Source organism: Lutjanus erythropterus, chromosome 21 (genome assembly GCF_056507025.1).
Source record: "Lutjanus erythropterus isolate fLutEry1 chromosome 21, fLutEry1.hap2, whole genome shotgun sequence".
Taxonomy (NCBI): Eukaryota; Metazoa; Chordata; class Actinopteri; order Lutjaniformes; family Lutjanidae; genus Lutjanus; species Lutjanus erythropterus.
In genome coordinates, this window is record NC_139337.1 from 5,028,774 (window position 1) to 5,045,031 (window position 16,258).

Sequence of the window (16,258 nt, forward strand, 5' to 3'; positions counted from 1 at the left end):
CATAAAGCTGCTGTAGTGGAGTCTCAGAGTAAAAATATAGAGCTGGAAATGAGCATAATAGGTCCCTTTAAAGCTCAGCACTATACACTAGAAACTCCATTCAAATTTTAAAATACTCACTGTTGCACACTTACAAAGTCATGCCTCAAAGCCTAATTGCTGAAGAATTTTAAAGCTCCCGTTCTTTGCCATAGCATCTATACCTCAGCCATTAAATCAGGTCAGTTTTTATATGATTATTAAGTCATCCAATATCATGGCAATTGGCAGCTAGACACACAGCAATCATGCATTTTCCTCAGGGAATGCCTCTATAGTTTTATATTACTGTCATCCCATTTTGTTTTTCCATTTCTCCATCTCTGGGTAGTTGCATAAATGAAGGGTGGATTGATTTTGAGTAACATTTAGCAGTGCTATCAAATGAAAAGTGATTTCACTCACATGCAGGAAAAAAAAAAAAAAAAGAAACTCTGTTCCGAGTTAGAAACTGGGCCAGTTTTTGGCATTGTCAGCAGTCTCTCCAGTTCACTTGCTGTAAAACTCAGTATGGTACCAACCAAACAGATGGAATCCCTCAGTGTTTGAATTTCATCTGTGAAAATGGTTTATTTAAATATTATTCTGATATCGTCATTATAATACAAACTGTTGCAATGTTCCAGTACAGAAGCCTCACACAATACCAAAGAAAAGAGAACTATAATTCATCAGAATTTTTGACAGCTCAACAAACAGACAGGACCGCATTGAAATGAAATACATTAGAAGAAACAAATACATCTAGAGTGGATGGGGGGAGCGTGGCATAGAAAACAGAACAGAAAAATGGTTGTGTGGTGGTTCTGAAATAACATCCCTGGATGAAGGAACTGCCACTCTAGCCATCGTTGTGAACTGTTCTCCTCTTTGGTAACGGAGGCATCGCCGCTTGTGAGCGATGCAGCCTCCATCACGAGCCAAACGTTCGTCATTTTTCATCACATTATCAAACCAATCGTCGCTCCAATCTCTCCTTCTTTGTTATTCAATATGTTGCAAGGACCCACAGTCGAGCGAGTCCCCTGGATTAGGATGAAAGCTTTGTAAAGGAGATGTTTCTAATATATATAGATATATTTTTTTAATGTCAAATACATTTTTACCCAAGTTCATTTTGAAGAGATGAAAACCCACTTTGGACTTGTTAACACTTGAATATGAGTACATGACACCATTGTTACAAGTACAGAACATCACTGGCCTCTGCCTTTTTAAATGGATTTTTAAAAAAGAATGTTAACATGCTGATTATTTCATTTACAAGTTGTACAGATCTGTAACTTTTTACATGAGGGTTGGACAAACTGTCCACTCAGGCTGTGCACACTCTCTCCAAAAAAGTGCCATCGAAAGCCATTCTCCAGACCTTAAAATAGTTTTCTTTTTTTTTTTTTTCTGCAAACTAAACATTCTGAATCATGTTATATAACTTTTCGGAAACACAGCAATCGATTCCCAGTCACAGCAGAGTGGCATATATATGACAGTGATGCTAGATTAACTGTCCAAACGCACCCTGAAGCTATTTGGAAAACTTGAGGGATTGGACGGGGTTGCCCTCTATATTGCCCACACATTTTGTACCCAGGCTGGAAGCTGCTGATCAGTAGACATCTCAGGTCGGATCCCAAAAGCATGACGCACCCTGTCAGCCTTTTGAACCTTGCTGCTGAATCAACAAGTTTCCCTGCGCGCTTCTTTGGGAATGCAGTTACAACTATACAAGGGGGGGGGGGATTTTTGCTTTGTCTGCAAAGCGGAATAAAAGCTTGAAAGGGAAGTGAGTATTTTTGCTTTTTGGAAAAAAAACAAAAAAAACACAGCACATTAATCGTTGGCAATTACATCCGTATGTTATGCATGAATGTTAGATTATACCATACAGCACATGAGGAACTATAATCATGCTTCATGTTATGTTAAAGTTTGGGCGTCAACTGAGCAGAAAACAGAATGTGCTTAAGGGTCGAAGTCTGCAAAAATAAAAAATATTGATCTCATTGCAGGGCTGCGCTTCAGCAGCAGCATGATTCTCATGGTGGATAACATTCACTGAGACATTAATCAACTACTCTATTATTCATAAATATTTGAGTTTGAGTTGGAACATCTGCATTTCTGATGGATGCTGCGGAATTTTCCTTTTTCAGCTCAAAAGTTAACAACAGCAAAAGAATCCCATTTTTTTTATACTGTGTTAATCTAGTTGTTGCACTATGAAACCTGTGTCAGATTGTCAAAGCGTTTTGCTTATAAATGCTCTGCGTGGATAAAAATCTCTAAGATATATCATCTGAAAATAAAGCTAAAAATATATTACTGTGAGATTTCAAAAAAAGTGACTTATTTTTTTCCCAGTACAATGCATGGGTCATTTACAATGTTAATGAGAAGCAAGTCTATTCATTGCCAAGGGCGTTTCCAGACTAATGCAGGGGGCACAGGCTACTTTACTTAAAAAAATAATAATAAACTCATCAAACAGTAGATTTAAACTAAGATCCCGCCAGGATAATGGGGGTGGCCAATCAGATTTCAGGGGTGGCCTGTGCCCGCTCCTCTAGAAACGCCCCTGCTCTCCACATCTCACGTCACCATCCAGCCACTCAAACATCTTATCTGCAAATGTGCGAATCCATGTGTGCGTTTGTGCGCTGCATCAAGTGGGCAAACACTCAGCCACCCTTCTGTGATGATGAGACATACCGGGGAGGGGCACAGCAACTGAAGCATGCCATCTAAAAACAACGGGTCAATTAAAAATTAATCATCCAATGGTCACATATCAGGATTTTGAATGACTCATAATAAATTGTGACATCCTTTTTATTCCTACCGAGGATGCAATACAAATTAAAATGACAAGGGACAATTTTGCTTTTTTTTTTTTTTCCAACACCAAAGCTAGCACATTAAAATAAAGCTAAATTCAACATACTGTAACACTGAACTCCAAGTGTTGACGTACGCAGCTCAAATATGTTCCCCTCTTTTCAGCCTTCAGACTAATAAGCATGCACACCTGTATATGTAGCACTAACAAGATGTAAAATTATGCACATTAGATAATTTGGATGGCCAATACAGCTGAAGGAAAATGAGCAATTTAACCTCCTTTAACCTGATGGTTGATGTTAACAGTCTAAATTAACATGTACTTGAATTTCTTTTGAGAGGGCCACAGTGCCTATTCACAATGAAGTCCCATGGCCAAGATGGAGTGTCAGCTATGTATACAGCACATACAGTAATTCTAGGTGTTCCAAATAAAACAGATATATATCTAGAATCATATATAGTACACAAATGTAGATTCTCCTTTTTTCTTGTTCACTTTTGAGCAATGAGCACATGAACAGGAACAGCGAGACCATAAGAAAGTCATTCTTCCATGAGAGTTATCCAACAAGGTACAGAGTCCGTTTTCACAGCGGAGCGTTGCACCTCGGACGGTGTCGGCGTCTGTACAAAAGGTAATCCAACTGGTTTTAAAGGTGACTGGTGTTTACAGTGGCTAATAACAATGTGCTGGGTACAGTAGAGCAGTAGTGGCTGGTAAATGAGGGCCAACTGTGCAGTCCGCGTGGTGAGGGGGAGGGTTGGGGGAGTGGGGGTGTAGGGGAGGGGGGGAAGGGGGAGGGAGGGAGAAAAAATAAAACAGGCAATTTTCTCGTTCGCTTTGAGAGCAAACAGAGAGAGAGAGAGAGAGCGAGATCAGGGCGCAAACCATGTCAGTTCTTCAAATTATAACAAGGCATCCCTCACCAAAGCACACGCCAGAACGAGGACAGCCAGTCCATAGCTGGATGATATTCTTGTACCTGAGGAGAGAAGAAACAAGGGGTTAATAAACCTCCAATGAACATTAAAGTTTCTGATATAACCACTGCACAGATTTCTATAGGTTCTATAGTTACAGACTGTGAGAAAGGTGTTTGGTAACACTTTGTTTGAAGGGGTGTGCATAAAACTGACATAACCCCATCGTAACCGTGACATGACACCTGTCATAAACATGAATAAGTCTTTATGAATGCTTATGACTGTTGATGAGGTGTCAATCATGTCATTTTTAATACAAAGTTCACACTGATTGAGATGTCTTTGTTATGAAAACTTGACATTAACCAAGACAAAAGTGCCTTATGACAACTTGATGTTAATCAAGACGACATAACCTGTTACTGTCTTTGTTATGAGAACCTGACATTGACCAAAACAACATAACCTGACACCATCTTTGTTATGACAACCTGACATTAACCAAGACAAAAGTGCCTGATGACAACCTGACATTAACCAAAACGACGTAACCTGTCAACGTCTTTGTTGAACTCTTAAAGGACTTTCTATATCATAATATAAAAGGGTTCTCGGTAGAATGCTCTGGGTCTGTTCTAGATGAAACCCTTGGAATATAGAAAGGTTCTCAGTAGAACCCCCTGGGTGGTTTCTAAATAAACCCTTGGAATATAAATAGGTTCTCAAAAGAACCCTTTGAGTGTGTTATAGATAAAAACCTTATAATATAAAAAAGGTTTTTGGTAGTACAGTATAGTAGAAAGGTTCTGGATAAAAACTTGACTGAAAAACTCAACTGGGTGAAATCTTTCACAGCGATTCTCACAAAGGTTCCCTGTAGAACCCCATGAGTGTGTTCTAGACAAAACAAAGGGAATGTAAAACGTTTGCCAGTAGAACCTCTTTGGTGACTTGTACATAAGGTTATCTGTAGAATTGCCTGAGTGTGTTCTAGACAAACCCCTTGGAATATAAAAAGGTTCTTGGTAGAACCCCCTAGGTGGGATTTAGATAAAACTATTGGAATATTCAAAGGTTCCAAATAGAACCCCATGAGTGTGTTTTCAATAACACCCTGGGAATACAAAAAGTTGTCAATAGCACCCGCCTTGAATGTTTTCTAGATAAAATCCTTGGAATATAAAAAAGGTTCTCAGGAGAACCCTGAGTCTGTTCTAAATAAAACCCCTGGAGGATAAAGGTTCTCTGTAGTACCTCCTGGATGGGAAGCCCTACAGGTTCTAAGTAGAAACTCCAGAGAGGGTTCTTTGGAACATTACACCATAGAAGGGTTCTCTTTAGAACTTCTCATAGGGGGTTCTGGGTGAAACCTTTCATAGAGATTCCAACAAAGATTCCCTGTAGAACCCCATGGATGTGTTCTAGATAAAATCCCAGGTATAATGAATAGATTCTTAATGGAACCTCTTCCTAATAGAACCCATTTGGTGGCTTCTAGATAGAACTCTTGGGTGGGTTCTTGTTGGCACCCTTAGAAGGTGGAATGGTTCTGGACAGACTCCCCAGAGTGGCCTCTGCATGGATCCATTACACCACAGAAAGATTCTCTGTAGAACCTTTCATAGTGGATTCTGGGTGAAACTTTTCACAGATGGTTCGAAATATAATCCTTCATGTTTGCCTCTAGGTAGAACTCTCAGAAGGGGTTCAGAGCAGAACCGAAAAGGGTTCCTCTGTGGGGACAAGCTGAAGAACGCTTTAAGGTTCTAGTTAGCACCTTTATTTGTAAGAGTGTGGCGTCTCCTTGGCCCTGAGAAACTCCTCTCACCACTGCAGGCAGCACTGACTGTTTACTGAGCATCTGACATGACTAACAACTGCAAACTAGAACACAGCCTCTTCAGCCTCTTCAGCCTGGTATTCAGGGACATCGAACCTGAACTGATGAGAGCAAAATACCACATGACAACTATACAGTCCTATGCAGCAGAATTCTGCGGCCAAAAAACTTTTTTTTTTTACTCTCCATCAGCAGAAAGAGAGGAAGAAAGGATGTGGAAAAGGCAGAGGCAATAAGAGAGGTTGTAATCCTGTGAAACAAGGCAGGACTTGGGAAATAGAAAATGAAATATTCACTAAATCATATTGACATTGACTAGATTCCCGTGTCAGAGCGGGGTGATGTTTCTAAGGAGGAAATCGTCCAGGGGGACACTTTGTTCCTCGCGGCCCAGCTCTGGATTTGTCGGGGGCTGCCGGGGGATTGGGGGATGAAGGGATGAAGGGAGGACCGGTGGAGGGGGTGGGAGGAGGGGGAAGGGGACAGAGATGGAGGGCTTTGACCCTTTATTCCTCCCCAGCACATCTCATTTGGCTTGAGGTGATCTAGAGAACAGGAGTGCCACAGAGGAGCAGCAATCACTCTGGGCCAAAACACCCTTCACACAGAGAATAATTAATCAGCCTCCAGCTAGGAGTCAGAGCGAGACACAGACGCACACAGACAGACACAGAAAAACATGCACTAATTCACTCATATCAAGCTTTTTACAATAATCTGCTCAGAGACACAAATTTACATGAAAAACATACACTAATTCACTAAAATCAAGCTTTTTTTTTTTTTTACAATAATCTGCCCTGCAACATACATATTTAAATTGAAAAACATGCACTAATTCATTTATGTCAAGCTTTTTACAATAATCTGCTCAAAAACACACATTTATGTTAAAAAAAAAAAAACAAGCATTAAATGACTACAATCAAGCTCTATACAATAATCTGCCCATAGACGCACAAATTTACATGGAAAAGACATGCTCTAATTCACTAAACTCAAGCTTTTTACAATAATCTGCTCATGGACACACACATTTACATTAAAAAAACATGCACCAGTTCACTAAAATCAAGCTTTTTTTTGCAGTAATCTGCTCTGCAACATACAATTTTACATGGAAAAACACACACTAATTCAGTGGTATCAAGCTTTTTACAGTAATCTTCTCAGCAACCACAGTTAAAGATGTACAGTTTCATTTTAAAAACTGAAAACCACTTCATTATCTTGGGATCCCTAAGCCTTTTTAAAGCTACCCTATGCCATTCTGAATATCTTGCACCATTTTAAAGTACAGTCATGAGTCACATGATATATATCTTTGGATATCGGACCTCCTCACAAACAGACCCCACCTCTACTCTAGTACTCAACATAGGGCTGTATGCTTAGCCACACCGCCCCAGTTTTCGCTGCACACCCATGACTGTATCCCCCAGATGACACCAACATCATCGTCCAGATTTCAAACAAAGATGAGACTTCGTATCAGGAGGAAATCAACTGTCTTGCAGAGCGGTGCACAGATAAAAATCTGCTGCTCAATGTCAGCAAAACCAAAGAGCTGATGGTTGGTGTTTGGAGAAAGAGGCAAAGACGCACACCCCTGTCTACATCAGTGGAGCTGAGGTGGAGCAGATGAACAGTTATAGTTTCCTGAGAATCAGCATCACAGAGAACCTGTCACGGACATCACACATCTCCACCTTGGTGAAGAAGGCTCAGAAATGTCTGTATTTCTTAAGGAAACTCAAGATGGCAAAATCCCCCACGTCATGCTCTTGTCAAGTTCTACAGAGAAGCAATAAAAAGCATCCTGACTGAAAACATCACAAACTAGGACTGGATGTGCACGGCTCAGGACAGGAAAACACCTCAGGAGTGTCGGTGATATCGGGGAAGGTGAGGTGCCTGCACAAAGCCCAGAGGACACTAAAAGACAACGCCCACCCCGGCCTGGACACCCTGCTGCCATCAGACAGGAGATACAGAAGTATCCACTGTTGCACCACCAGACTGAAGAGCAGCTTCTCCCCTCAGACTTTATTTGTCCTCAGCACTCCACCATACAAAGTAGTTTTTATATTCTATATTTTTATTTATTTGTTTAATCAATTCCAACCAATCAATCAGAGGGAACCACAACAAAATCTCACAACCTTGTTGTAAATGATAGATAAATTGCCTTCTAACCTTGTAAATCTACTACTTCAAACTGGCAGTGCTTCTCTAAAAAATTTTATTCTTGTGCTCTGCTGAGCCCATCTACTGTTTAGTTTCCTGCATCAGTTTTGGCCAATGCGTTCAGCCACATTGGTGGCAATGTTACGAGGAAGAAGAAATCGGTGATATATTTACTGAAATAAATCACAAAACAATCATGATATATCATCAGAGATCACTCTGACACTCCAGCCACAGTCTACCCCTTTGAAACTTCTAGTCTGGCCGGAATAACCTTTTGTTTGCCTGTTTCACCTGGATTAGTGTTCAAATTAATGCCAAATGTTCACCAAATGAGTTAGTGTCTGTTTATAAATCGTAATAAATCATTAATAATCTTTTAGAAGGAGCAGATGTTTATAGCGGTTAAATTGAGCAAAATGTTAATGGAGTTTGGCAGGGAGTGAGACAGGCAGCCACTTAACTCAAAGTCCAGACAATGTATTTTCAGAGCAATGGGGTTTTTCTCAGGATAACAGGCTGAACTTTATATTGACAGACAACTGACAGTTATAAACAGCTGATCAATGACAGCGGAGGACTCGTCATTGCTGGTTATTGTCAATTTAAGATCATCTGTGCATCCTGCACTCCTGCAGAGCTCCTGCAGCCTGCAGACTTTCCTGATTCGAGGGGAGGAGGTGTGTGGAAAACAGGATTTTAACTTATTCAACACACGTTCTATGGATCCAACTGCAGTACTCAAGTTTGCATGCACATATGCTACATATTGCTCCTTTAAGGTTTTTTAATTAGAGTACTTTAAATTGGATACAGTACATAAAGACAGTAGTGTTGTACCAGACAGGTAAAACACACTGCTATTGCCCAATCATGTGCATGTATTGTAAAATTGTGTTGCTTGTAGTTAACAGTGTGAAACTGACTGTATGTGAAGTCAGTTACTGTGTGTGTCACTGTGTTGGTAGATTGCATCAGGGCAGCTTTCTTATAAACTGGAGGCAAACACATCCCACCACACTGCACTGTTTGAGTATAAGAGTGGATTTCATCACATCATTTATTTGTTAAACTGCAGAGCAGCAAATGTTTTCTCTGTGTCTTGCTGTTCGGTTTTTCCTTTGCAAAATTTTCATGTACTTTCTCTAGCTTGTTGCACCTGATGCATAATTTAAGTACAGTTGTAGTTCTGGGCAATACTGTGTTCAGGTGGACACTGATAGCCACGAGGAGAAGTCCCACATCCATTCTGCACAAAATATATAACGCCTGCACAGCTGGGCTGTAAGAACGGCTCTTAAAATACATATTTCTTCTCTGGCCTTTAGTGCTGTTTAGCCACAGATATAGTTTTGGTCTGAGTTGCAGAGTTTTGGAGATAGAGATGCCTGCCTTTTCTCAAATATAATGGGATAAAAACAAAAAGAAAAATTCAAACCCAGTGTCTCTTTCCAAAAATCATGACCCAGTTAATCAAGATAATCCAGAAACCTTGTGAGCTGTTTATGTATTTTCTGTCTATTAGAAAGAAAGTAGTTCCAGTAGAATCTAAAGTAGTTCTGGTGGTGATAAATTATTTCCTACATGAAAGATGTAGCTGTTGCTGTTGCTTTCTAATTTAATTTCAAATGTAATTTTTTGGTAGAAGAGATTAATCATAATAAAAATAATTATTAGAATGTCATAAGTATGTTTTCTTGTTTTTCAATGAGCCTGTTCCATGGAAGCCGCCATTTTTCTACAGTCAGCTGGAACATACAAGTCTTGTGGCCACTGTAGGTTCTTCCTTCACACTTGGAAGGGGAGGGTGAGGGTTGTTATGTATTATGTATGTATCTATTAGTATGAGTTATTATTTCACACACATGTGACATATAACATTCCCATATGTGAAAAATATACAGGAGAACTGCAGGCACATTTCGGTTTTTGGACACGTTTTTCATGTTTTGTAAAAGAAATACACGTGAACTTTTTTTTTTTTACATTTTTTTTCACCTGGTTTTTCCACGTGATGTACACACTTCCAGTACATGTGCGTTATTCATATATGGGGTATTAAAATATTCACATGGGAAAAAATCACATGCAGGTCAAAAGAAACCACTAAATACCACAATGGTCCTTTGATTTGATGGTTTGAAGGAGCAATCTGTAGCAGCTGCACATGCAAAAATGAGTACTTCATTCCAAATAGCGAGTTAGACTGTATATGAAATAGGTTATAATCTTATTTAATGTACGATCTATGGTTGAAGTGAGTTGTTTCCCGTGGCTTCCTTCTCTTCTGACACAGCAGAGAGAGGCAGGCTGTAGGAGCTCTGCAGGAGCTCTGCAGGATGCAAACCCTGATTAATGTGAAACAGACAGACAAAACAGTTATTCCAGTCCAAATACCGTAGCTGCAGTGTTCATGCCAAGTGAAGCTTTCAACTTAACATGCTTCTTTGATCTCTGATGACAGATCTATCCTTTAAAATTTTGATTTCAAATTTTCTTATTTTATGTCAAACTAAATCTTTTTTTTTAGTTGTTGTTGCTGGCTGATGACACTTAGACATCTCAATCAAGAATTATGAGAAAAACAATCCACAACACATATCTGTATTGGTTTATGGCACTGACCGGCTCACTGGGAACAAATTTGGGGTTCAGTGCTCAAGGACACAGTGACATGCAGGCAGGAGGAGCAGCTGGACCTCCACCTGCTCCAACTGCTGCAGAGCTCCGGTGAATCCTGTCCCTGGATATAAAGCGAACGTTTCCTAAAACATTTCAAGTCGATCTTACTAAAAAATGAAATTAAAAAAAAAAAATTTCTCAGTAGCGATACAGTGAGATGGGGCTACCAGCGCTGTGTCATAACGACCTCCTCCTGGGTATAACCCAACATGGCGGGTCACTGCTCGACGCACAGCTGTGCTGCCTCATTTCTTTGGTGTCAGTTCTGACATCCTCCAGATGTACTTTTAAAATCCACTGAAGCGGCTGTAAATAGCGCTCCGCTCTCCTCCAGAATGCGGTGATGGAGCCACACAGAACAGCGGGGAGATTGTTATTCATACATTATTGATTTGCTGTTGTCGTGGTTTCTATTGCTTTAGTTGGTATTTGGAAAGCAATTTTTCAGTTTGGCTGTCTGAGAGAACACAAACAGTAAAGGAAGGTACATGTAGATATGATTTTATCAGGTGAGGAATAACCAGAGGGAGGTAGCTGTGGCAGAGAAATACAACCATCAACACACCGTCTGCATTAATATGCAAACACATATAGTGAGAGGCTCCAAAATCCAGAGGGTTAAAGGGATAGTACGTATTTTTCAAGGTCCAAGCAGCATTGCTCACTGCAGACCCCTATTGTTTTTGTTCTGATTGTTTTTCTTTCTTCTTTCTTATTTTCTTCTTCTTTCTTATTTTCTTATTTATAACAAACGAGTTTTCACAATTACCAGTCATCTATTTTAATCCTCCAATTTATCTGCTTTGTTTCGCAATTGGTTTTCTGCTTTAAAAATGTAACTTTTTCTCAATCTTGTCAAAACCCTATATTGGTGAACTCCTCCCAGTTCCCAGGGCCAATCTATGCAATTAATTATCATCTGCAGACTTTGTTAATCTAAAGTTATCAATGGAATTTTGATTTGTTAATCTTTTAGGACTTAATTAGGCAATCATTTTTTATCCAAATCCCTAATTTTCCAAAACTTGCAATGACTCATGAACGCATCAAGATATCAACCTAGAATTCGACACACATAGAATAAATTCGAGGACATTGCGTTTCAGTTTTAGGGGGTGCCAGAAATGGGAAAAGTTTACATCTTATCTCAAATCACCTTACAGAGCTGAAGTTTCCTCAGCACATACACTGAACGGTGACAAAAGTTTGCCTCACTGCAACCTGTGGTCAATTCAGAAGTCAGTCAATATTTTTCAAAATATGAGAAATCGATTAACCTCTATATCTCCACAAGTCTTACTTCAAATGCAACCAAAGTCGATAGAGTCATTCTCTAGATGGTTGATCAAGTGCTTCAGATTGTGTTCAGATCGGTCCAACAGTGAGACCACAGTCATATTTAATATCTTTCTGTATTCTACTGTATGTACAACTATTACTTTTTTGCTCAGTGTTGGATCAAACGCCACCAGATTATTTGACAAAACACCTGAAACCAGTACAATGATGTGTGATTTTTATCTCTTATCATCAATATTTTGACTTTTGTATGTCTTTGCCGCAACCTATAGGAAAGGCTCTGGAAACCATGTTTCCCCAGTGGTGCAGTCTGTAAGTCTCCTCCTCTGGGTATCTTAAGGTCAAGGGTTCAGATCTACATGTGATCCATAAATCCAAATCCATAGTTTTTGTAATTGGTAATGTAATCCACTGGATTACAAAAACATGTAATCACCTCTGAATACTTCTGGATTACTATTGGATTGTCTCTTCAAAATCAAACATTGGAAATATTGCACCTCATACTGAAAAAATGGATGCCGCCGCCAAAATACCACAAATATTCTTTGTTCTTTTTCAAACATTTTGAGTGCAAATAACATTCATTTCATTTTTTCCCCCACCTGGTCTCTCACAAAGTGAAGCATTTTTAAAGAAACCTGGAATGTCATCTAATTTTCATGAAGTTTAATAGATAATAATAATTATCATGTTTGAAAGACATAATCAGAAATGCAATTAAAAATGCTGCTTGAGATCAAGACTAATTTCAAGCACTACAAAACTAATACTACATAATATTTTCACTGTTTTACCTTCCTGTCAGACAGCCTTTGCTGACAGGAAACTGCCATTATATAAGCCAAATATCGCTATGTCCAAAGCCACCAAACTCCATTGGCAAAATCAGTCATTTTAGCCTGCAGAAAACAGGCGTTGCTGGTCCACCACTGCCATAGTCACTTAGTTTGTTTGTGTTATTGTGTGACTTTGGTGTTATAAAGGGTCAGTCCAGATTCACCAAATTCACACGATAATGCAAAGAAACTAACCAATCGTGGCAGCAGAAGAACAGTAATTCCTGCGTCCTGCGAAATAAAATGACTGTTTTTGCCAAAGAAGTTTGGTTGCTTTGGAGAGAGCGATATTTGTTTTATATAACAGTGGTTTCTCATTGGTAAATGCTCTCAGATAGCAAGGTAAAGTGGTGAAAATGCTAGGAGCATCCCAACCAATCTCAACTATCCCTTTAATGTTCTGGTTTCTTTCAATCTAAATTCTTGTTATTAATCTCAAATCATTTGCCATGTCAGTTAGAATTGTGTGAGGTTGTTCTGTTGTTTACCTGGAGGAAAATGTTGTCCTTATTTCATAGTTTAGTCATCATTTCTATCAATTATGACAGTTAACTAAGCAGATGACAAACCCCATTACCTTTAAAGGAAAGTTAAAGGCTGTCAGCTTTGAATATTTTGGTCAGATGTGGACTGCCTGTCTTGATCTTGGCTGGCAGACTGTGAAAACACCAGGGACAAGAAGGATGAATAAGTCCAACACTCTATCCTTCTATCCCTGACACAGTCTGATATGTTCTTTTCTATAATATATTAGATTGTTGTCAATAAACCAAAGGCAAAGTGGTAGCAGAGATCTGAGAGCAAAACAAGGCTGTCACAATGAAGAACAACAGAGGAAAAAGATGAGCAGTCAGATGTTCAGACAGGTTGTAAACAAGCCAATGGTCTGTGCAGAATATTTTTACTGCTGCAACCCAATCTTTTTGGGCTTGTACCTGGTCTGACCAAGAAAAGTCTACATACCAACCCTTCAATACAGGCTGCATATGTCTATGAGTTGACTTCGGGGATTGTTTCATTACACATTCAACTTCTAAATTATTTAGCAACTTTTGACTCCCAGGGTGGGAACCAAAATTTGTAGGTAAAGCCAATTTTGAGCACACTTGACACTTCTGTCAGTACTAATTCCTCATTTTTCTGTTAGATCAGAGATGAAATTATTGAAGGCTAATCCTTTTACCTTTACTTTAACTCCCAAATAAGTTGACGGTAAATAGAAAGTTATTATTACCCATATAGGAATGACCTACAGCAGGGGCTCTCAAAGTCTGACACTGTGGGCCCATCCTCAGACAAAATCAAGCTAGCTGCATCCTCCTAGAACCACTACTACTTGGCCGAAATAGATATTATATATATATATGTATTATAAATGATATAAATGATGGAAGATGGATTCCATAATGTCCAGCTCTTTTCAATTCTCTTCCTCTCCTTTTACTGGAGTTTCATTTCCCCTGATTTGTCTCCCCAACATGATGAAATATCAAAATCTGCTCCTCCGCTGGATTTATTAGAAATAGTATCACTGTAGCTTTTCGTTGTTATTTTAATTACCTTTTTTTCTAATTACCTATTTCTTCCCTGCATCTTTGTCATATTGAACAAGCACACACAGACACACACACACGGGCAGGAGAGAGTCCCCTCCCAACAGATCAGCATACAGGGTGATAGTCTGCTTATCCAAAAAAAAAAAAAAAAAAAAGCTTTAAATTCATGAGGTTATTATAAAGTTCAGCTCTGTGTGTGATTAGAAAAGAACAAAGGAGCAGAATCACTTGTTGACGGCACAGAGAAATGTGCTGCTGCTGCATTCAGCCAGGCTGCTGCTCACTTTACAACTGCTGAGCTTACCTATCATTATTATTATTATTATTATTATTATTAAACCTTTACTAAGCTTTTGTTGTTGTTTTATTGAGATTTCTACATACTTAATTATGCATTTATTAGCAGTTAAGAATATACATTAACTATGTATTTTGGGGGTACCATATCACAAGTATGAACAGTGCTTATTAAGGTTAATTAATCTTTTATTATGCACTTACTAACACTTAATCTTTCATTTTAGGGGTAACAGACTAAACTGTGAACTTTAAGGTTAATTAATCCTTTATTAGCATGTATTAACAGTTAACTACATATTTTGGGTGCACCAGATCTAAAGTATGAACAGGGCTTATTACAGTTAATTAACACTTTATTATGCTCTTATTAACATTAAGTATCAATTTAGATCTAAAGTGTGAACGGTGCTCATTAAGGTTAATTAATCCTTCTGGTAAGCTGCTCACTTTAGAATTGCTATTACCTTATTCTTGACCATAAGGTAATGAAAACACAATGATTCTTATTTTCAAGTGATTAAACACACATATGAATATCATACTACATATCTGCCAATAAATCCCCCCAAAATCTTACATACTGGTCCTTTAAATCATTACTGCATTTTATCTCTTCTGTCATTATTCTTTCTCTTACTTATATTTGAGGGATAATCATGCTCTAAATTTTGGAACTAGTGTTCCCATAATGCTTTGGGGATATTAACCAAAAGTATAATGTTTGTGGGCCCAGTAATTTAGCAGTCAGCAACAACGTTTTTATCCTGTATGATAAATGTTTTAATGGCCATGAGACTCCAAAGCACCTGATGATGCAAACATCATAGACTGACTGATCTGAAGTAGCGCACAACAAAGGACTGATCCCCTGTTTCTTAAAGGTGCAGTACGCGATTGTAGAGAAAGATAGTTGATTGTTGAGTCTCATCTTTTTGGCTCTGCCTGTAGCGTGTAGCAATAGCAGAGAAGTACAGTGAAGTAGAGGGGTTTGTTTTGCCTCAGTGGGAAATGCTGGGCTGCATCCACAATGAAAAGCAGTCAATCACTGTCCCAGCTTTTAAATGTCTATGTATGAGACAACTAAGCTCCTACATGTGTTTATGGTAAATGCACACCATTAAAATATGCTGAATTTGTTATTAGCAGTTTCTGTTTGCAGTGACAGCTCTCAGTGGATTACTTCAATACTTAAAAGAACAGCAAGTTATGAGGAGTGTCATTTATTTATGATTTATATGCAAATTTATGGACATTTATTTGCTGTGGACATTGGAGATAATTATATCACATCAAGTCACACAGAATTTCAAAATATGTGTCTCATGTCTGCATAGTTCAGTGAAACTCAGAGAAGGAGGACGACTGTTGAAGCACTGTGGCGATGGGGCACTAAGTGTTTTAAAAGAGCTTAATTACCTCCATGGGCCAAGCAGCACAGCCGCCACCGCTCCCACTGCTGACCGCGCCGGCGAGCCAGAGAGGCTGCACTACCTCGCCGTTACTTTTAGAACACCTGCGTGCTCCTGTCGTTTTCACCTCGCTCTATCTCCCTGCCCTCACGCCTGTCCCACCAACACCCACTCAGACTCCCCTCCCTCCTGCGGAGACACGCCTCACGGTCTGAAAACTCCTGAGCTTCTTAGGCAACAAACTTCCTGGAGGAAATGTAGCCGTGCAGATGAAAATCATGCACACAGTGAGTGACTTAGGTACTGAGATATATAATAAATTAGCACTCCACTTTATACCTG

The 16,258-nt window shown here is 39.2% G+C and overlaps 1 protein-coding gene across 1 annotated transcript in view; it reads right to left on the reverse strand.

The window, feature by feature from the left end:
• Window positions 1–2,850: 2,850 nt before the first annotated feature.
• Window positions 2,851–16,258, reverse strand: part of vstm2a (V-set and transmembrane domain containing 2A) — a 133,331-nt gene continuing 119,923 nt past the window's right edge. The window contains exon 5 of the mRNA XM_084710342.1: window positions 2,851–3,863. Within this exon, the coding sequence (XP_084566468.1) occupies window positions 3,787–3,863 (77 nt within the window). The 3' untranslated portion in view covers window positions 2,851–3,786. The remainder of the gene's footprint in view (window positions 3,864–16,258) is intronic.